A 22,516-nucleotide genomic window follows, 5' to 3' on the forward strand; every position below is an offset into this window, starting at 1 on the left:
ACACAACTCCCACTTCCCAATCTTCCTCCTCCACAACCACTCTGTTGCTCAGCCTTCCTCAGGCTCAGACACTTCTCCCCAGCCGACCTCCACACCACTCCCACTTCCCCATCTTCCTCCCCCACAACCCCCCCCCCCCCCCCCCCCACCCTCTTCATCAACAGGCTTTGGGGATATCAACCCGACCTCCACACAACTCCCACTTCCCCATCTTCCTCCTCCACAACCACCCTGTTGCTCAGCCTTCCTCAGGCTCAGACACTTCTCCCCAGCCGACCTCCACACAACTCCCACTTCCCCATCTTCCCCCCCCACAACCCCCCCCCCCACCCTCTTCATCAACAGGCTTTGGGGATATCAACCCGACCCCCACACAACTCCCACTTCCCCGTCTTCCTCCTCCACAACCACCCTGTTGCTCAGCCTTCCTCAGGCTCAGACACTTCTCCCCAGCCGACCTCCACACCACTCCCACTTCCCCATCTTCCTCCTCCTCAACCCCCCCCCCCCCCCCCCCCCCTTCTTCATCAACAGGCTATCAGATGCAAAGTGTGTTTGGTGTAGTACCACACAGCCCAAATCCTCATCTATGGACAGTAAGCCACCACCCACAAATGGTGCTGGGATGACAATGTATTCTCTTAGTATTGTGAAAATCTAAGACTTGCTAATCGTCTAATTTATATTTAGCGGTGAAAGGTGACAATGTACGTTTACTTAAACATTCTTTCTTGAGTAATAAAATGTTGTGTTTGAAAAATATTTTATGAAATCTTTGTCTTTATTACGTAGAGAAAATGACAGGTCTCCCTGCTGGGAATTGAAGTGTATTGTGTTGTAGATTAAGATTATATAATCATACAATCAATATAATCATGTTTTTATCCTCTTGTAATATTTTATTATTTATCAATCTATATATTTAACGAGCTGGGTCGTAACGACTAGGCAGCTTGAACCATTGATTATACTAACTTCATACATATGAATAAATAAATATAATTAATCTTCCTAATATTAAATGACCATTAATGAGGCAAATAAATTGGTTTCAATATTTGTGGCGGAATTCCAAATCTGGACCATATATAAAAAAAATTTTTACAGGATTTTAACTCTCTTCTTCTTTTTTTTACTTTTAAGAACCTTAATATTTGATGAAGTAAAGTAGATTTTAAATTATTATTTTGTGCACATTATTCACAGTATGTAACTCATAGTGGCACTATAGGGTGTGTATTTATGACAATGTTATTGTACTGTTGTTTGTAAACCGCTTGTGTTTTGTGCTGAAAGGTTTGTGTGTGATATTATTGAATTGCATATGTTTTAAATTTCCTCACAGAGGATGTATTGCTAATGTTGTCATATCATTTCTTAACGGATGAATATAGCACAAATAAAATGTGCATCACTACAGCATAACACTATCAGCTTGTAGTGATGTATGAACTACTTGCAGCAGAACTGACCAGAGGAGTTCAGCCTTTACAGCTTGGACCAGAGCCATTCATCATGTAATCGGTTTCCTTTAATTAATGATCTTGAGGCTGCATGTTATCAGAATCAGAATCAGAATCAGTTTTATTGGCCATGTAAGTTGGTCAAACAGGGAATTTGACTCGGTAAAGTGGCTCTCAGGTGCTTACACAGAATATACATCACAAAAACAAACATAACAAAACAAAACAAAACAATACAAACAGTCCGAACAGTGCGACGGTCTAAGAAAAGAAGTGCAGGTGTGCATATTACAATTATCCAGTGAGGGTGAAATAAGTTAACATAATTAAATATAATTATAATATATATTATATATAATATAATATAATTTCGGGAGTAACTGTTGGTTATTATAAGGATCCAGAGTTATTGCACAGTGCCAGAGTGGGTTGGCTGTTCAGAAGTGAGACGGCGAGGGGGAAGAAACTGTTTTTGTGTCTGGTGGTTTTGGTGAACATTGATCTGTAGCGCCTACCAGAGGGGAGGAGTTGGAAAAGGTTGTGTCCAGGGTGAGAGGGGTCTGCAGTGATCTTTCCTGCCCGTTTCCTGACTCTGGAGGTGTACAGGTCCTGGATGGTGGGTAGGTTGGCACCGATGATCTTTCCTGCAGACCTGACTGTCCGTTGGAGTCTGTTCTTATCCAATTCGGTGGCCGATCCAAACCAGAGAGTTATGGATGTGCAGAGAACAGACTCAATGACTGCAGTGTAGAACAGGATCAGCAGCTCCTGAGGCAGGTTGTGCTTCCTAAGCTGGTGCAGGAAGTATAACCTCTGCTGGGCCTTCTTGAGGATTTTATTGATGTTGGGTTCCCACTTCAGGTTCCGGGAGATTGTGGATCCCAGAAACCTGAATGATTCCACAGCTAACACAGTATTGTTGAGTATGGTGAGGGGGTGCAGTGCTGGGGGGCTCCTCCTGAAGTCCACTGTCATCTCCACGGTTTTAAGAGTGTTCAGCTCTAGGTTGTTGCGACCGCACCACAGGACCAGCTGTTCGACCTCCCGCCTATATGCAGACTCATCATTATCCTGGATGAGGCCGATGACTGATGTGTCGTCTGCAAATTTGAGGATTTTAACAGATGGGTCTCCTGAGGTGCAGTCGTTGGTGTGGGGGGAGAAGAGCAGTGGGGAGAGCAGGCATCCCTGAGGTGCACCAGTGCTGACTGACCGGGTGCTGGATGTTATTTCACCCAGCCTCACTTGCTGCTTCCTGTCTATCAGGAAGTTTTTGATCCACTGACGGCTGGAGGCAGGTACAGTGAGCTGGATGTTTTTTATGCAATAGTTTCCACGGGCTCCTCCATGTCTTCCCTTCAGTCGGACTCCTCACAAGGTTCAAACAGGTGTTTCGTGCACAACTCAACAGACTTTGAACGATCCTCTGTTTGGTCTCTGTCCACCTGAGAGAGGCGATGCCTTGTTTACAGTCTGAGGCGCAGGAGTCCTTGGAGCCGGACAGGGAGACTCCCAGGACACGAGAGGAGTCCTGCCGCAGGGAGACAGCGCCGGAGCTGCCGATGAGCAGAGACATGGGCTGGTTCTTCTCTCCTCTGTGGAGCCCTCGCTCCAAGACGCGCAGGTTTAGAGACCATATGACCCGGGACCGGGTGGATGCCTGGCTGGATGACCACTCTGACTTTACCAGGGCCTACTTTCTACGCAGAGCTTCAGCGTAAGATATCATAACACCACTAGAGATTCCCTACATTTGAACTTGAACTTGAGGCTCCATGTTATCTAAACAGAGTTCAGGGGATTACCTTTACGCAGTAGTTTCCACGGGCTCCTCCATGTCTTCCCTTCAGTCTGACTCCTCACAGGGTTCACACGGTGTTTCGTGCACAACTCAACAGACTTTGAACGATCCTCTGTTTGTTAAGGAAAGGCTCATCAAACCTTTAGCCTCAGAGACTGTGGTGTCTGAGAAGATATCCTTGACGTTTTAACAAACCTATTAGGAAACTGATGTTTTTTAAATTAATTTAAAATCTCTGCTCTGTTGTGTATTTCCAATACTTCGTTGCAGAAAGCCACAGTTTAGTTGTGGCTCTTTCACCACTCAGTGTTTAATGGCTCCCTCTGCTGGCCTCTCTCTCCTCATCACCTGCAGTGGGCGGCTCCACCGTTGACGGCTTAGCCGTGATTGGCTGCTCCAGGAGGAGGCTGCCATGACACAGTGGATGCTGCACAGAGACATTTCCACAGCATCAGCAGGCAGTGGACCTCCATCCTCCTCCTCATTCTCCCTCTCTCGTTCTCTCCTCGTTTGCCTCTCCTCCTCTCGCCGCCACTCCTCTGCTCTCTCTTCTCTCTCCCCGTTCCTCTCCCTCCGACGGACACGCAGGCCTGCTCGAGCAGCACTGCAGCAGAGCATGCACCAGGAAGGATAGCAGCAGCACCATCAGCAGCAGCAGCCTCAGCAGCAGCACCAGCAGCAGCATCAGCAGCAGCAGCAGCAGCAGGCGGACTGGTAGGTGTGCTGAGGCCTGTCTCCCTCCCTCCTGCAGCACAGGCAACACATCGCGTTCTCCTCTGATCACCGTCAAGGACTATCTGAGAAGTGTGTGTGTGTGTGTGAACACAGAGATAAGGAAAGTAGGCAGAGAGGACTACCACACCCTGGGATCATGTAGCACCACTACTGGAGATGCATTGACTGAATGTTGAATGATGGACGTGCTACATCTTTGAAATTGCCTCTGTTTGCACACACAAGGTTTTATAGAGTGTTTTATCTGCTGGAGCTGTCTGTTGTTTCTCCTGCCCTCGTCATTGTGGGATTCGCTTCAGCACTGACGAGGCCTCGTGTGTCTACACGTGTGTCTGTGATAATGAGCGTGTAGAATGTCTAACAAAGGTCACACCGTTTGGCATGCTGGGAGCCTGTATTGTCAGCTTGCCTGCTGACAACCATCTTCTTCTTCTCACCATCTTCATCACCAGATTTTCCATCCACCCCCCTCTGCCTCGCATCTTCCTCATCACCAATTCCTGCTTTTGTATCCTCCTCATCTTTTCCCCCTTTTTCCTTTTTCCTCCAAAAAGCCCTCATCCTCCCTCCTCTCCATTCTTCCATCTCCTCTTCACACCTTTCTCTCTCCTTCCGGCCTGGCTGTGGTTTCCCAGGATGCCTTGTTCCAGTCCGCTTCGCTAGGCCCCAGCAGCATGGGCGGAGCCTGGGCGGGGAGAGAGAGCACGGTTTGGACCCTTCCCCACAGGACGGGCGCGCTGGCGGGTCACCCTCCCTCGGCTTCAGATGGGCGAGGACACTGAGAGCTCCAAAATCAACCACACCTTCCTGCGAGACTACGTCACTGAAGGTAGAGCAGACGTCGTGTCGTCGCTGCCTCTGTGGTGTCAGACAACTTGATGGTTTGATGTTCATTCTAGCGTCATGGATGCATTGTTCATTTATTCATTTGTTCATTACAAAGAGTCTTGCTCAGTAAAATCTACCGAACAAGACTCTTTGTAATGATCCAGTATTCTTTTTCTTTCATTCCCACTCTCTTTTCTGTGCCTACTGAATATCCGTTCTTTCCTGTCATCTCTTTGTCTTTTTCTCCCTCCCTCCCTATCTCTTTTATCATAACCAATATCTTGCTTAATCATCTTCCATTTCCCTGTCTTGCTCTCAGCTGATGTCATCTCTACAGTGGAGTTTAACCAGACAGGGGACCTGCTGGCCACAGGGGATAAAGGTGGCCGAGTGGTCATCTTCCAGAGGGAGACCGAGGTCAGTTTATAACGTAAAACCTATAATAACCATCCCTTTCTATGAGTCTGCATGGATTGTTAACCTTTTCCTTCCACTCTTGGCCCTGGACAGTCCAAAGGGGAGACCGAGGAGTTAGGGGAGACGGGGGACTCCGGGGAGTACAACGTCTACAGCACGTTCCAGAGCCATGAGCCGGACTTTGACTACCTGAAGAGTCTGGAGATTGAGGAGAAGATCAACAAGATCAGATGGCTGCCACAGCAGAACGCGGCACACTTCCTCCTCTCCACCAATGGTGAGACATCGGTTATGTGAAGCATGTACAGCAAGTAAAGCTTTACACTTCACAGTACAGATATAGCATACCTAGAGGAATACACACGACTGAACATGGTGTGAATTACAACTTTCAACATAACCCACTCCAGTTCCCTGCATTGGGGTTATTTAGCCTCATGTTCTGCTGTAAAATTGTCAAGCCATTCAAGCAAAGTCATTGGACTCACAGTTGTGGGAACAGTAGTGACACCACCCTGCCACTGAGAAACTCACAGATTTATATCTATGCTTTGTCTTCTTCTCATGAATCTTAGGGATCATATATTGAAGCTTTGTTTACAAAGTAGCTTTGAGTCTATCAATGGCTGGAAAGTGGACTGTTTATATATATATTTATATATGATGTTTTTTAGTGTTATTAACCGTCTGATGAGTATCTTAACCATTAAGAATGGGGATCGAACCATTGACCTTCTGGTTAGGGCAACACTCTCTACCTCCTGATTTCATATTTGTAGTTTTACATCACTTAATTTTTGAATATAGAATATTTTCATTTAGGTTTTGGACTTTCAGTTATCAAACGCAAGTACTTAATTAATTATTAATTATTGATGTTCCACTGACCAAGTTATTGAAATCGATTTAAAATAATTTCAGATACACAAAGAGGTCACATGCTGCATAGTTGTTTGCTTCCTTAAGGTACAAAGTTCAGCTACAACAAAAGAAAACTGATCATGTGGATCACCTTAAACCTGTCAAAAAGCAGAAATTACAAAAAGAGAAATCAGTCATGTTTCCACCTAAGTGTTTATGTGATGTTTGTAATAATTATTTATCATTGTTCCCTCAACTAAACCGATTTCATCTGATGTGTCACAGATAAGACCATTAAACTGTGGAAGGTGAGTGAGAGAGACAAGAGACCAGAGGGATACAACCTGAAAGATGAGGAGGGACGGCTGAAGGACATCTCTACCATCACCTCTCTGCAGGTACCACACACACACACACACACACACCTGCACACTTTTATTTCGGGCAGTCAAACCTGATACTTCATTGTATCAGGTGGACATTTGTTTGTTAAGCTCAGTGTCTGACTTTTGTTCTGACCCTCAATTGTTCCCTGACTTCTCATTCTGTCCTCCCCCTGTTTCTTCACACGGCTACATCCTCCCGCTCTTTATCTAAGGTGCCAGTGCTCAAACCCACAGATCTGATGGTGGAGGTCCGCCCCAGACGAGTGTTCTCCAATGGACACACTTACCACGTCAACTCCATCTCAGTCAACAGTGACGGGGAGACGTACCTGTCCGCTGACGACCTCCGCATCAACATGTGGCACCTGGGCATCACGGACCGCAGCTTCAGTATCCTTCACAACAGTGACTTGTTGTTCTTTATGCCACACTCGTTTCTGTTTAATTCCATCGTTCTGATGAATAATAGTCCCTGGCTTCCATTACTCTGTAGCTCTACTCAGATTTTTCTTTGTAACGTGATCTCTCGCTGGAAGAGGAGGATTCTCTTATTTCATGTGGTATGAGATTCCCAGAACTGCACTAAATAAAAGAACAAAGTCCAGAGTTCAAAGTCTACAGTCACACAATTATCTGTAGACATTCTTTAGGTCATTTTATTTCTGGGACAAAAAATGGAATAAAAGGAAGAGGTGGATTGCTCTTTTTTTTTCATAGATTAAGTGTGTGTTAAGGTGTTTTGGTTGAGTTCGCATCCATCTAAATAATTTCCCATTAAAGGATAATCAATAATACATTAAATTAAGGTATACTGTTTAGTCATAGGAACACTGAATCCTGTGTGTGTTACTGTGCATAGCCCGTATTCACCAATTTGCAGTGTTGATACATGTATCGTATTTACATGCTCTGTGATGTTTGCTGAAGCAGACTCACATGTACTATTCATGCATGTGACCTACAAAAATACCACACATTGAAATCCACTGCGGACAATTTGTATTAAGTAGTTTTAACATTCAGTTTCTTCTACTGCTACAACTAAGAATCGTACAACCATACATCCAAATTCATACCTAAAACACACCTTTATATATACAGCAGATACACACTTTACGTCCTTGTTCATATAAATTCATACCTGATCTATATTTACAGCAAACAGCACATGGCTATGTTTGGATTTATGTTTGGTTGAGAGTGCTGCGTAACGCCTCAGAGGCTGTCTTCACTGCAGGCAGTTACGTGTTGGACGCAGTGCGTTTGGTGATTTCCTATTCAAATGGAAGCTGACCTAGAAAATCATAAGGCATCGATGGGGGAGAAGAGTTTAAATAATTCACTGAGCGGTTCACTTTCGACTGAACCACACAGGAACGCCAAGAATAGAACAGAGAGGAGCACAGCGTTCATTAATATTGTGGGGTTTGTTGGGGCGCAGATTGTGGGGTGATGATTGAGATGTGAGATGAGAGCATGGAGTAAGGACATGTTGAGTGAACATAAATGATGTTGGTGGATCTGTTGCCTCACTGTGGGCTTTTGTATATGTAATTCCTTGTTGTTTTTCCTCTCAGGATGGACATTAGCACTAAAAATAGTCGGGGATCTAGGATTTTTCTAAACCAGGGGGTGATAAAGGGGCCACAACTTACACAGAGGGGCCAATTATATGTCCAATATCCATGCACAACTCCGCATTCAGTACAGTTCTGTCGATGTGGGTCATCCTTTGTTCACTGTTAGCTCTATAGATTTGAGAAAAGCCTCACATCATTCAATGTGTTTTGGAAATTGTTCCGTGTTCAAGCACATTGTGTCCCTCAGAGTATCTAAGATGATACAAGTTATAACAAATTGCCACATTGATTGTTATTATTGTTAGTAACTGACTAGGGTATTTAAAAAAAAGACAATAATAAACTGATAGTACAGGGGCACATGAGGAGCAAGTCTGATTTCAGCTGGGGACAGTGGCCCCCTGGCCCGACCTCTGTATCCGCCCCTGCCCCATCTGGAACATGGTCTTTGTGCAATGCTGCTAGAATTCTTGTGTCCAAACTCTTTTTGGTGTTTGCCACTTGACCGACCGTCCTCTCAGACATTGTGGACATCAAACCAGCCAACATGGAGGATCTGACGGAGGTGATAACATCCGCAGAGTTCCACCCTCACCACTGCCACTTGTTTGTGTACAGCAGCAGCAAGGGCTCGCTGCGCCTCTGTGACATGAGATCGTCTGCACTCTGTGACAAGCACACCAAACGTGAGTGACGATAAGAAACCAGCAGCCGTAGTCCTCTAGACGGTAAAAGGCTCCATTATTGAGTGTCAATGGCTCCCAACACAGATTTTGTGCTATAATCATTTTTGTGATGCACGTAACTGCTCTGTCCAGAGTTTGAGGAACCTGAGGATCCAGGGAGCCGGTCCTTCTTCTCAGAGATCATTTCTTCTGTGTCGGACGTCAAGTTCAGCCACAATGGACGCTATCTGCTGACCAGAGACTACCTCACCGCCAAGGTGTGGGACCTGAACATGGACAAGGGCCCAGTGGAGACGTACCAGGTGAAATATCATATAATGTCTTTGTCTATGTTTATGTCCTACCTTTATTTGTTATGAATGGAGACCTACTCAATCTGATTGTCCATCCGTCTGTCCGTACTGCCTGAAGATAATATTCAGAAATAAACTCTAGACAGCAGGAGACTCTCAGGAAGGACATTTGATTCCTAGAATAAAGAGATGTTTAATCTCCAGACACTAATGTCGACTATCTGCCTTATCCCCAGGTCCATGAATACCTAAGGAGTAAGCTGTGTTCCCTCTACGAAAACGACTGCATCTTCGACAAGTTTGAGTGTGTGTGGAACAGCTCAGACAGGTAAGTGTCAGAAGGAGAGAGAGAGAGAGAGAAAAGGGGGAAAGATTGACAAAGTAAAGTATATTTAAAGCAAAAAGGGGGTGGTGGGGGGGTGGTGTGTTGATGTGTTTCTGTGTACAGTGATAATGTTAATGCTCTGCCTCCACAAGCACAAGGCATTTAAATCAATTGCACAGACAAGCTTAGCAGGCATCAAATCAATCCTTCTGTTTTGTCGAGCTCCTCGTTGACTTCTCGTTCTCCCTCTCCCTTCCCTCTCTTCTCCTCAGCGTGATCATGACAGGGGCGTACAACAGCTTCTTCCGGATGTTCGACCGGGAAACGGGCCGAGGCGTCACCCTGGAGGCGTGGCGGGAGAGCAGCAAGCCTCGGGCCGTGCTGCGGACGAGGCGGGTCTACACCGGTGGTAAGCGGCGCCGTGGTGACGTGGGCGTCGATAGTCTGGACTTTACAAAGAAGATCCTGCACATGGCCTGGCACCCGTCTGAGAACATCATCGCCATAGCAGCCACCAACAACCTGTATATCTTCCAGGATCGCGTCAACCCGGAGACACAGTGACGGGGGATGGGAGCGTGGACAGAATCATCGACAATGACCCAAAGATATTTGGAGAGCCTTTCTGAAAAGTCTGTCCAAAAAGTCTGAGCCAAGCGGTTTTACAACAAACTGAGATGTAACATCTGTTTGTGCTGTTAAAGATTAGTTATAAAATGACAAGAGTCACGATTTATGGGATCCATGAGGAAGGTGTCTGATCCGTTTTTTTCCAACACTCAGATGGACTGCTGTCTCCAGGACGTGTTTTGGACCCCACTTCACTCCCACTTTTTGAAGATGTTACTGTAGCTGCTCCACTGTAGGGGCAGGAGAAGAGGTGCAGGGACACCTCTCCATCTGCTGTTGACCACACAGTGTTGCACACCTCACTGATGTGCCCTGGTACTGTTTGACACACAGCTGAAGATATGTGCTGGGTAGCAGCAAACACCAAACGATGCTACGAAACCTGAAGGATGTGACTTTGCCAAGCTTAGCAGTGTGGCGCAATTGTACAGCTCTTCACAACGACATCCTGAACCATTTCTTTTTTTCTATCGAACAGCAGCAGCCGAACCCCTCCTTCAGAGCAGTGCTCTCGGAGATCGCACGCGTATCCGACCCCTTAATATTTGCCTCGTTCACTTTGCAATAACAGCACTAACAAACACACAGTGCAGCAGTATCCCTGCTTTAAAACTTGAGCTCTTCTTCTACAGGCAACACAAATGTACACACTCTTTTTACTGTTAGGTGTAAGTATTCTGTTCCTTTTTTTTTTAAAAGGCACCACCAACTTTGGCCACAGTGAGCTAAAAAGGGAAAAGGATGCACTTTGTCCAGTAAATTGCAAACAATCCTGAGATCAATTTATAGAAAGGTCCCAGAATCCCTCTACTCAGAGCCTAAGACACGTGGTTGGAGCTTATAGTTTGTAGCAGTACAGAAATATGCAGGTTATAGAGAGGAAGGGAATTGTGCACAAATCAACACATACTGTTTTATTGTGTATATTAAACCTTGGATGTGTTTAGATTGCTGTATCAAGGTCTCTAAAGGATTTTAAATGAGCGAGACATATGCTCAAATTGAGGCTGATTGGTTATAAAACTGAAATAGATTCAAGTTAAAGTATCATAATTCCAAATGAGCATATTCCTCATTTTATAATGCATAAGCACATTTCGGCGAGTGGCTCACACAATCAAGACAAAGTTGGAATCTAAGCACACGAATGAGGCCGCTGATTCAGCCAATCAGAGTTATGTTGAGTTTGTGTCCGGTGTGTTGGAAGGTCAGAGGTTATCATCAGTACAATGACTCATTATGCACATCGCTGAAATGTCTTCACCATTAAAACAAAATAGGCTGTCATGTGAATTCATCATAAGCACAGGTTCATGTTGTCATCACACCATAAACCGCCCACAGAAAGCCCGGAGACGTACAGCAGTGAGGTGACGGCTGTGTTGAATTAGGTGCGCTGGTCAAGTTCTGATTGTTTGCAGTGAAGTGAATTATTTTCAAGTGACCTTGGTCCTGATGGGATTATTGTAAGTGGTCTGGATGTGTCTTGTAGCAGGTGAAAAAGTAAAAGAACCAGTGAGGACGTCGACAGTCTTGTTGCCCTGACGGTGACTCTGTCTGATGGATAAACAACAGTTTACTGTGTTAACTTTGAACCCAAGAAAAGAAGAAAAGATTCTAATCATGTCTGCTCCACATGTCGGTTTTTCCTCCAGAGTTTTACCACCTTTTGATTTCAAAGCCACTGTTCACAAATGTTTAAACTGTAATTCAACTAATTTTCAACCTGGGACCTAATCTTCTTGAATCAACTCAGTGAATCAGCTCTGCCAGCAGCTGCTACATGGAGGCAGTGGCTACAATGTAATCATATGGGGCAACTGTGGCAGTTCAAAAAATGTCCACTAGAAGTGCTAATTTTCATCAATTGACGGCTCAAATTGTTATTCTGGGTCTTTGCTATGAGTCTGGCAACATTAAAGTGTCACTCAATGAGAGAAAAAAGGACCTTTAGTAAACATTTCATGGACTGTCACAGTTGCCCCATTAGATTATACTATCACCGCTGCTGCCATGTTGCAGCTGCCAGGGGAGATGATCTACTGGTGTGCTTCCAAAGGGTTTTGTGTGTACCACTCATTTACACACCCACATTTATAACCATAGGACCCACGGAATTCCTTTCTAAGTTGCAGCCTGTGGGTTAAGCGTGTTTTCTTGTCAGCATCCATAATGTTTAGGTTGTCACTGTTCATAAGTGTTGTTGAATGCAGACAAAGTGTTTCACCGATTGGTTTAACAGAATGTTCAACACTACAATTCAATAATGATGACAACCCACAAAAAGATTGACATAATGTAACCTTGTATAAGTTCCAGGATTCAATCCTCCAGTGGTGGGAGTTAGTTTAGAGCAAGTCAGTTATAATCGCATCATACCACCACCTCAGACAACCAATGAGAGAATTTGTGTGTTCAGGAGCACAGCAGCAGCAGCAGCATGTTGCCATTACTCAATGCTACTAGCCTGTATATCTATCATACTTAAAAAAAAGACAAATCTTACAATAAAAAAAAGGAAATGAGATGAATGGAAAGAATGTGCATTAATAAAATAACTGAAAATCAGACACAAAACGTGTGAGGTCATTTCCTGTCTGTGTCTGTAGTGAATGGGACGCAATTTGCTCTCATCGCTAAAATGCTGTCGGAGAAATAATCTGAGTAAAACCGCCGACGATTGATTTTGTTTCAAAGTCAAGCACTTTAATTAATTCTCATTGCACACCCCCACACAATCCATCACAAGATAAAAAGACACTCCAATCACAGTATACAGGCTCAACCTCAGTGATTGTTCACAGTTGCATTTGCAACTTAATAGTGTTCACATGTATGGGTTTCCGTGCACTGAAAGTTTAGCATGTTGATAAAAACAGCCCCATTCACACAATGCATTTTTCATAATCTGATTTTAGTAATGTCTCCTTACATGGTTTATTTTGCATAAGAAGGAGAATTGAATAGCCACTGGACAGAAACAAATGATTAAAATTTTAATATAATCTATTTTCTCACAAATTTTACTAGCGTTTCATAACATCAGGGCAATCTAAAGCCCTCCAGGACTATGAAACAAAAGGCCAAATCACTCCATTTCCTGAGATTGAACAAATCAATTTGATAAAATGTCAATTATTTTGTTGAAATATATATTATATCTGCTTTAAGAAATCACATTCAGAAGTCCTCTCCTCCTCTTTAGTAAAAATAAACTGATGCAAAGTTTGGGTGAAAGCATCAGTTGTAAAACCCCTGATTGACCAGATCATCTTTTATGTGTGTAACAAACATGAAGCTGAGACTAAAGCTGCAGCAGTTTCTTGTTCAACCATGAACAGTCATCACCGCCAACATTAAAAACTGGATCAATGTTTTTACTAATGATATTTTAAGTGCACTGTGGTTTAGGCTACAGGGAAATCGGATCAATAATTATATGAATAAAATTAAGAGCAGAACGTTTTAAGACCACAAAGTTTGTAAAACAAAGCTACACATGGTTTGCACACAACCAATATTACGCAACACCTATACATAAATCACTAATTTAAAACTGTGCTAATGTATGCACATAAATGTAAATAACACTGTACATGCAAACATATTCACAATACATGTAAGAAAACACTAAATACAGACACAGCAGGAACAATTCCCGATAAAGAAATTTCACAATTTCACAAAATAATTTTTAAGAAATGCAGTGTCATTTTCAGATGTGGTCAGCAGCCAACATAAGCTTCCTTGCACATATTAATGTTAGTTAATTTAATCTACATAAACGTCCCTAAACTATAAATAGACAAATGAAGCTTTAACGTTTGCCTCATACTGAAAGTTGGCATCAGGCCATTCAGAAATAAAACAATATTTCTAAACTCATTGCACTCACAGGAAGTAGTAGGGCTGGGCAATAAAACAATATCAATAGTTATAGCAGTATTTTTCATCCATGTTTTAAATTATTGATAAATACTGATATCAATATTGACTGATATTGATAACATTTTGCCATATCGCTCAGCCCTAGAAAGTACAATGAGAAATATTGAATGAATATTTCACCTTCTTGAAATGTCAGTAGATCGTGGTTGGATCAGTTTGTAAACAATCCTACAGTAAATTGCATCAGTGACGCGATTGTCAGAAAGCTACTCTGTGAAGAGTTAGGATTTCTAGTGCCTCTCTCCTCAGGCAGTGATTTTCGCGGACAGGAACGGCGAGAAGAAAAAATCAAAGGCAAACTTCAGCGCTCTCATGGTCGTGCGTCTCCAGTCTCTCTCTATCTTCACATGCCTGCGTCCGGTCAACAGGGAGGAAACACAGTCCAGACAGTGGATGGCCTTCAGCTCGAAGGCCGGGGCTCTGCCTCCGAGACGGCCCTCCAGCTTGGTGCTGAACTCCACCATGTTACCGGGCTTGAGTTTGAACAGAACCTGTTGGAACTCATTGCTGGCAATCAGGATTATATCCCTGGCCGGGTCGCCTGCGTCCATGCTCCCGTCCCGGATCATTCCCACAGTCACCTCAAATTGGTAGCTGTCGAAGCGCTTCACGTGGCAGGTGTTTTTGGCCAGAGCCTTGATCTGACACAACTCTTCTTCCTCTTGCATTTGAAGCAGGATGGGCAGGGAGAGAGGGGCCGGTCCAGAAGCGGTGCCAGCTGTTAGGTTTGCGACCGTATCGTTCTTTGAGTCACACTTGGGATACGTCTCTCCATACAGGCAGCGCAGCCAGTCCCCCATGAACACCGGCAGCATGTTAATGACAGACTGTGGCCCATTCTCTGTCTCTGCCACGCGGACGTGCTTGAAGCGTCCAGCCCACGTGATCCTGTGTCCATGAAGGTGGCTACAGAAGATCTGCGTCTGGGCCATGCCTTTGGTTTCCCAGGCAGGGGGCCCGCACGCAAGGCTGTACTGGTTCCAAGTCAGCGTGGAGTTATACACCTTCTGTCCCTCTGCGTGGTACACATAGATGGAGAAGAACAGGATCACCATGGAGATACAGAGTAAGATGAGCTTGACTGGGCCGCGGTGGGTCAGCGAACGGAACACGTCCAAAATGGACATGCTGAACCGTGTCCAGAGTCGCAGGGTGACAGGGATCGCACACACGACCAGGGTCACGATCATCTTCGTCAGTTCCAGCTCCAGGAACCACTTGAAGAGCTGGATGAGAATCATGATGGCGAGGCCAAACGCCAGAACAGGCAGCGCAAACAGGAAGAGGAAGTAGGCCACGCAGGTGCGGATCAGACCCACAGCGGAGGAACTCTGGAGGAGAACCACGGAGAACTCGCACCACATGAAGCACACGAGGTAAGGAACCAAGAAGCAGTACGTCCCCCGGAAACCACGCATCTTTGCCATGCTGCAGGCGGAAACAGACAAGAGGAAGAGGACATTGATTTGATGTCACTTATACGCTGGGGTGGATTTGAATCCACTCACCTGAAGAACAGGTAGAACAGATAAATGTAGAGCAGGCAGGGTAGACTGAGCTTCAGCACCACCGATTCCCCTAGTGGTAGAGTGGCGAAGGTGTGTCCCAGAAACCGAAGCACCATCATGTTCTTTGGCAGGAACTGGGTCAGGCAACACAGACATGACGCTACCTGGATTGAAATCATACCAAATTTGAGGCAGTCAGAAAAAAGTCAATTAAAAATATCACACTTTTGTCAAATAAAGTACAGATCAGACATATCTTGATATATTGGCAAGCATTTTAGAAAGCTACAGGCTTTTGGAGAGATTGCTAACCCTCCGATTAATTATCTCCACCAAGGCGGTTAAGTTTTCAACCCTTTCCAAATATATAGGTGTGTTTGTTTATTTGTCTGTTAGAAAGATCACATTGTGCTGCAGATCCGAATTCAAACTTCATGCTATATGTAAAACTGTAGTTGTGATGGAAAAAAGTAAAAAATACAGAACATGCATAACTGTAAGTGGTGATTGTTGTGTGGCCCCCTGACCTCTATGACCATCGCTCGGCGTGCGTACATGGCCGCAGTGGGGCTGAGGCTGTTGAAGCTGACAGCGGTGAAGAAGATGGCCACGGTGGAGAGCTCAGAACAGGGGATCCAGCCTTTGTCGGCTACAGGGAAAGAGAAAATGACAAAGAAGACGGATATGATAAAATAGAGATACGGCTCCAGGTTGTTCCAGCCGAAGTTGGTCTCTGCCTGCTCCACATCCAGCCCCGGTTCAAAACGCGTCAGTAAAGATGTCAGCGCTCTGAAGTTCTCCCAAGTCTGGAAAACAAGAGGAATAACTGAAGAGCTGGAAATCACAGTAAGAAAGATCTGCTTTAGTGCAATATTCCAAATCTGTAAATATTTAGAAACAACGTTTTATCGTCTTGTATTTTCTTTTTTTGTTGTTTACTACTTTGTTGTATATTTTCAGGCTCATATCAGGCGATTTTTTAAACTGCCAGGGTCCATAAAGACTATATGAGTTTACTATGATCAAACATTCAAACATATAATCCAACATGCTCATCTGCTTATTTAAAGTGAAAATAAATCAGCGAAAGAGAAGTTTTGCTTCCCCTTTGAGAAAACCTAATTCGGGCAATAGCACTGACCTTGCTGCTCTGCAACACACGCAGCGTGCAGATGATCATAGAGATGAAGGAGAGGTAGAAGACGACCAGAGGAATGACGAAAGCAAACAGGTCGACCGTCAGGTTGCTGATGATGAAGAAGAAAATGAGGGCGTTGACGTGGTGCGTGGGGATGACGGTGCTCAGCCACTGGACGCCGGCCCGCGATGCCCAGTCCACCAGGGCCCCCTTCATATCCAGGATGGTGTTCAGCGGGTACTGCAGTATCTGAGGTGAGGATGGACAAGTAAGAAGAGAGGCCGGAAACATGAACATGCAACCACCAGGGGAGTGAGGTAAGAGAATCAAGAGCTGAATCGCTTTACTTCAATTGATCCTGAAGGATAATTTAAGGGATGTATGCGAACTGAAGGAATATGAAGGATAGATACCATCAACCGTGACTTCATGTCCATGGCTCTCTTTATGGCCTCAGTCGGCTTAGAGTCCAACATCATCCCACTTCCACCAAAACTCCAAGAACCTTTGTGCGACTTCCTGCATCCTGATGGAACCAACTCAGTCTTGTGCCACACACACACACACGCACACACGCACACACTGTGAATATCATGCATTAAACATACAGTAGACATTTCTTTTTTTGATCTCTGGCAAGAACGTTGTGTTTGTTTGTTTGTAAACAAGATTACGCAAACAGCGGGACCCACTCTGGGTCAGGAAAGAACCCGTTTTGAGATCAAGGGGCGGATTCAGGATTTTTTTTTCTAATCTGTGAATTGCATATTTTTACCTCCCCTCCACGGTCGTCAGGTGCAGAGCTTTTATTCTTGGCTGTGGTCTGGGTGTCGTTTTGCGGTGTAGTGGGAGCGATACCTTGTGCGTACTTTTTTGTCATCTCAACAAAATCATCCAGATCCACCAACTGTTCAGCTGAAAGGACACAAGGAAAGGGATTATACTCTCTCTCTCTCTCTCTCTCTCTCTCTCTCTCTCTCTCTCTCTCTCTCTCTCTCTCTCTCTCTGTGTGTGTGTGAGTGTGTGTGTGGATACTTACACTCATTGCTGACCATGCTTTCCAACACTTTCTGGGTCTGGCCTGAGGTTGGCCCGGGAATCCTGCTTGCGTTGCCACCTGCTGGTGAGGAAGGACCATAGCACCAGTGAGTAACAAACACTGCACTGCATGCCTGCATGTAATGTGATATTCTTAACTATGACAGCTGCAAACACTGAAATCACAAGGAGGAAAACATGATATATTTAACAGCGATGATAAACATCATGCTGCAGCCTTCTGGTCAGTCTGTGAAACACACCAGGCAGGATTCCTGTCACACGGCAGATGGGCTGTATGTTTTCGTCCTACCTTGCCCTGCATTGACCTGGCCGACATTTTCCAGCATCTCAGACACAGCCACCTTATTCTTCCTCTCTGGGTTGAGCTTAAAGTACATCATCATGGCTGCTTTGCGTACAGCCAGTTCAAACCTACTCTCTGTTGACAACTTCCGCACTTCAGCCTCGTTCTCCGGAGTGATTCCTAGCAGAGGAAAACCAGTTCAGGAATGACAGAGACAGATTCTCAAAACATGGATGTGTGCATTAACACTCTGTCGACCTTTTTTCTGGATCCAGCAGCGCTGCAGTAATGTCGCTGCACCTTTTCTTCCCTGTTTAGCGGCTGTAATCAGCCAATTAACAGCCAGGAGATTATTCAGCTCAGTGTCCTTCTCTTCAGCAAGAATCAAGAAGTGCTGACCGAGCTGAAACATAGGCGAGAGGTAGAAGAGAGGAGAATTAATTTACAGCTTTTGGGATATTAGACTAACTAACAATGTGATAAAGTTCTCTGGAACACCCTGCCCGGGGGGAAATGGCAGGCAGAGTCACTAGCTTCCATTAAATCAAAACTTAAAATGTACTTTTATCGTTCTATTATCATGTATTTTAACTTGAACTTTAAATTATGTAACTGAAAAACGAATATGATCAGGCAGTAGCTTGGTATGTCCACATACAGCATGTTAAAGCCATATTACTACCCGCGTAAGAATTTGACCTTTCCGAGCAACTGGGTCTAAAATTCTGAGACGGTTTCTTCTTCCATTTCTGAATATTATTATTTTCATATATACTGTTAATATTTCATAACAGTACAGATACAGTGCGTACTGTAATTCTCTGTAATAAGGGTTACCAATGATTTATACTTGTGTGTCATTATATTGTGTATCATATTCAAAGTCTGGTGTCTGCTTCCAAGCGGCCAAAAATAGACACTTGCTCTGAGCCAGCCTGACTCAACCAGCGGGTCTGAAAACAATGCCAAGTTCCAGCCTGTCTGCCAGTGTCCGCTCACTCACCCGGGTCTGAGCTCGGGCATCACCAGCTTTGGCCTTCTCCTCCAACTGCTCCACGGACAAATCCTCCTCCGGTTCATCCCCTGGAGAAGATAGATGTTCAAACATCTCAATCAATCCAATCAAACTAAAACGACTCTCACGGGAGTACATAAGAACATGAAGTGACATATCCTGCAACATGAGCACTACAAGATGTCCGAGGGTGTACTTCTGCCCTGTGTGAGATTGTGTGCATTTAAAACCGTCCATCTTTGCAGATATCTTGGGACACAGCTCCATCAACACCCTGCCAAGCTCACTGATACAGGTCGATAACATGGAGTCTCGTAACTCCTTAAAAGAAAAGGGGTTCAGTATCTGTTTCAAATGCCTAAGTCTATATTCCATGGCTCAGCTAAATCTCCTGTTGGTGTAACAAGCGTGGGTTCACTACCAGAAGATATGAAATAAAGGGCTAGTTTAAACTTTGTGATCATTTTTATTACATTATCAATAAAATCTTAATGATGTAAATAATCATGTGCTGTTAACAAAAGTTCAGAATTTTAAAAGCCGAGTCTACAGCCATGATAGAATCTTTGAGCTAAATGCTAACATCACCATGTCAACAAACTGCTCACTACATATAATTCACAGTGTTCAATCTCTCACCTTTATATATTAGTTAAGTTCAACAAAAACTAAGTCTTCACACTTTGACCTGGTGACGGCCATTATGACAAGTTGAGTCTTGAGGACTGAGAGGATCCCAAAAGTTTTAACGGTTCAGCCTGCAGTGCATGGGAATGAATTTGCAAATCAGATATCATGGCAATCAGTCCAGGCCAAACAAGAAATGTGAACCTCAATGTGGCACTAAAGGAAAGGTCAGAGGATCACCAACGTTTTTAGGATTCATCATCTGCACCATGGATGTCTGCAACAGACTAAACAGCGATCCAGCCAATAGCTGCTGAGACATTCCACTGAAAGCCAAAATTAAGCAAGAGGAAATGTCGGGGGCTGCTCAGATTGGGGACCGTTACTTTCACTTGTCGAGACGTTTCATTGTGACATTGCTAGACTGGTACATCACACCCATATACTATGAATAGAGCCATGTGGCGCGGTAATATTGAGACGGCAAAAAGTGTGGCTGCAGAGCTGTGAGTGCGTGTTCAACTCGTCACACGGTAAACACAGCGAGGCAGAGACGTGACGTACACAGAGGATCTGCTTTCCTTCACTCTGATTAAACACAGTCCACACTAACAATTAGTTTTGTGTTGAATTCCAAGGTTTGGAATCAATAAGTGGTTTTTAAAGTCACTATAAGCGAAGTTATATAAACCAAACATTACATTTTCTGGCATTTATTGGAAAGCATGGATCTTATTTCCGATAAATTTGACAGATCTAACTATAGCACCTTTTAGGCAAAAATGCAGCTCAAGCAACACTGCAACATTGTGAGCGAAAACACTCCTCAGCCTTACAACCCAATATTATACACATACTTTCCCTCCACCACGGACTATCAGTGACCAACAGTCCCCTTCAATTCAATTAAGCTAAATGTCACAAACTCATATATCAGTCCTCCATACAGGCCTGGTGCTTTTTCAGGGAGGTCTATGTATCACTGTGTCAGCTATTTTCTTCAAAATCCTGGTGACAAACAAACAAATTGGGTTAACCTCATGGAAGAAAAATAAGGTGAAATGTTTACCAATGTGTAGTGTTACGCTGGTGCCCATGGAAAGATATATCGATAAAATATAGCTGAAGACATATCACCTAAAAAAGCTGCAGTAGGTCTGGGATCTGCACGTTTAGTACAGTGTCATTAAAACTCACAATGTGTGATTTAATCCCAAACTCCAAATGAGGACATTCTTACCATCTTCATCATCAACGGCATCCTCTTCCTCTGCTTTCCTGAGTCTTTCCTGGATTATGAGCTGCTTGGCCATGGAGGCAAAGGTGCGTTTCACTGGGGTGGTGGAAGATGCTGCGGTGGAAGCAGAGCTGGAGGTCGATGGAGGGGAATCTGTCACAGTCGTACAGGTCAAACCGGCTGAAGCAGCGGAGGAAGAGGCGAGTTTGGAGACGGGGGACATTTTGGAGATTAGAGGGCCCGAGTGGTTAAGAGACGTGACGAGGGGTGTTTTGCGTGGCGCAGGAGAGGATGGGTTGGTGGAGACAGTTTTAGAAGCGGGTTTGGAGGACTCAGCAGAAGAGGAAGGCTTTGACCCTTCAGCCGGAGGAGGGGAGTCCGTTGATTTCAACATGACTTGAGGTGTTTGTGGCGAAGAATATGAGGGTTCTGTCTTTGCTTCCGTGGAGGATGGAGATTTGGGTGTGGCAGAGAGGCTGTTGGAGACAGGTGAAGGAGGCATCTGTACGGTGGAGGGACGAGAGGGTCCATCCTCGCCAGAGCGAGATCTCTGCGGTTTGACAGGAGTGGGCGTTGATGATAGGGAATCCTTCTCCATCTTTCCTGTGAGAGAATAAGCAAAGGTAAATACGTGATGACAACCACGTGACTCTCACACCAGACAGCACAGACATCATGTAAATGTCCTGCACCTATCGCAACGCTCTCCCTCCTGGTCGGCCTCTCAAGCTTCGGCATAAACTTCAACTGCAAAGAACCCATCACCCCTGTGATAGCTACACTGGTTTCTTATCCAACACTGCATTGATGGCAAAATTATCCATCTTACCTTCAAGGCTGCCATAACCTAAAGCACCTATACCACACCAAGTCATATTCTCCAAGCACCTTCAGCCCGCTTATCCTCTATGTGGTCTAGAACTTTCAGCTGTGACTTGCACCCATAAATGAAACGTATTATTGTTATGGCTATAGATTTATTATTATTATTATTATTGCTGTTGTTGATATTGTTAGTCTATACATTGCAGAATTGTACAGGTGGGCAGTGGAGTCTCTGAACTGAGAACTTTTCAGAGGAACATTTCCACTGGATAACTTATAAACAAATATAAAGCCCAACACCTTCCATTTGAAACAAACAAACAAACAAACAAAAAGACAGACAAACAAACAAACAAACAACACTTTGTTACTCAGTGTGAATCAACTGTGTGAGAAGAAATATGATAAAAGCCTTAAATGGAATATCTGTTGCAATAATTCACACTAAAATTAAACTTAAAGTGGCACATGAAGGAAGGAACGCACTGTATTTAAAATGCACGACAGTGAAAGGAAAGTATGGCTGGATAAATTTGAATCACTTTTGATAACAAGCCTGTAGTTCGGTTACTCAGCTTGTTCCTGGAAACCCAGACTCAGTCATTTCGCCAGTTTACGCAACAGCATGCCAAGTACATTATCAACACTGAAGTTGCGCACAAATCAACACAAAGTAAAACAACATGGCGTGAAAACATCTTACTTGTTGGCTGAATGAGCAGATTTCTTCAGCACATGAAGGGAAATGTTCTCCCGAGTTTAAATGTGGTGTCTGCTCTCCATGGTGCACAGCTTCAGTTCGCTCCACATACACCAGTGAAACCAGAGACGCGCACTGGCTGATCCCAAGTCGCTGGTCTATAAACAA

At 44.4% G+C, this 22,516-nt stretch overlaps 2 protein-coding genes across 2 annotated transcripts; one reads left to right on the forward strand and one right to left on the reverse strand.

Annotated features, from left to right (window-relative positions):
• The first annotated feature begins 4,764 nt into the window (after window positions 1–4,764).
• ppp2r2ca (protein phosphatase 2, regulatory subunit B, gamma a) lies at window positions 4,765–9,939 on the forward strand. Its single transcript, XM_053418946.1, has 9 exons — window positions 4,765–4,828; window positions 5,147–5,244; window positions 5,338–5,521; window positions 6,391–6,503; window positions 6,704–6,881; window positions 8,593–8,757; window positions 8,890–9,059; window positions 9,287–9,378; window positions 9,648–9,939. The coding sequence occupies exons 1-9, from the start codon at window positions 4,765–4,767 to the stop codon at window positions 9,937–9,939; spliced, it is 1,356 nt and encodes a 451-aa protein (XP_053274921.1).
• A 4,259-nt stretch (window positions 9,940–14,198) lies between these two features.
• Window positions 14,199–22,471, reverse strand: wfs1a (Wolfram syndrome 1a (wolframin)). The gene is made up of 12 exons (XM_053416983.1): window positions 22,352–22,471; window positions 20,827–21,426; window positions 18,948–19,027; window positions 18,203–18,347; window positions 17,951–18,124; window positions 17,639–17,716; window positions 17,376–17,514; window positions 17,013–17,151; window positions 16,603–16,848; window positions 15,989–16,267; window positions 15,462–15,625; window positions 14,199–15,381 (listed from the first exon to the last, which is right to left on the reverse strand). Exons 2-12 carry the CDS (start codon window positions 21,419–21,421, stop codon window positions 14,199–14,201), a joined length of 3,222 nt encoding a protein of 1,073 aa, XP_053272958.1. The 5' UTR covers window positions 21,422–21,426; window positions 22,352–22,471.
• Window positions 22,472–22,516: the final 45 nt, after the last annotated feature.

The sequence above is a fragment of the Pleuronectes platessa genome, chromosome 3, assembly GCF_947347685.1.
Source record: "Pleuronectes platessa chromosome 3, fPlePla1.1, whole genome shotgun sequence".
Taxonomy (NCBI): domain Eukaryota; kingdom Metazoa; phylum Chordata; class Actinopteri; order Pleuronectiformes; family Pleuronectidae; genus Pleuronectes; species Pleuronectes platessa.

What these genes read in the sequence shown, in the direction of transcription:
- ppp2r2ca (XM_053418946.1), top strand. Translation starts at nt 4,765, where the DNA reads ATGGGCGAGGACACTGAGAGCTCCAAAATCAACCACACCTTCCTGCGA. An exon ending in CTTCCTCCTCTCCACCAATG is followed by an intron (nt 5,522 to 6,390) that starts GTGAGACATCGG and finishes GATGTGTCACAG; the next exon opens with ATAAGACCATTAAACTGTGG. An exon ending in GCCCAGTGGAGACGTACCAG is followed by an intron (nt 9,060 to 9,286) that starts GTGAAATATCAT and finishes CCTTATCCCCAG; the next exon opens with GTCCATGAATACCTAAGGAG.
- wfs1a (XM_053416983.1), bottom strand. Translation starts at nt 21,421, where the DNA reads ATGGAGAAGGATTCCCTATCATCAACGCCCACTCCTGTCAAACCGCAG. An exon ending in CTGCTGGATCCAGAAAAAAG is followed by an intron (nt 18,125 to 18,202) that starts GTCGACAGAGTG and finishes TTCCTCTGCTAG; the next exon opens with GAATCACTCCGGAGAACGAG. An exon ending in GCCGAGCGATGGTCATAGAG is followed by an intron (nt 15,626 to 15,988) that starts GTCAGGGGGCCA and finishes ATTTCAATCCAG; the next exon opens with GTAGCGTCATGTCTGTGTTG.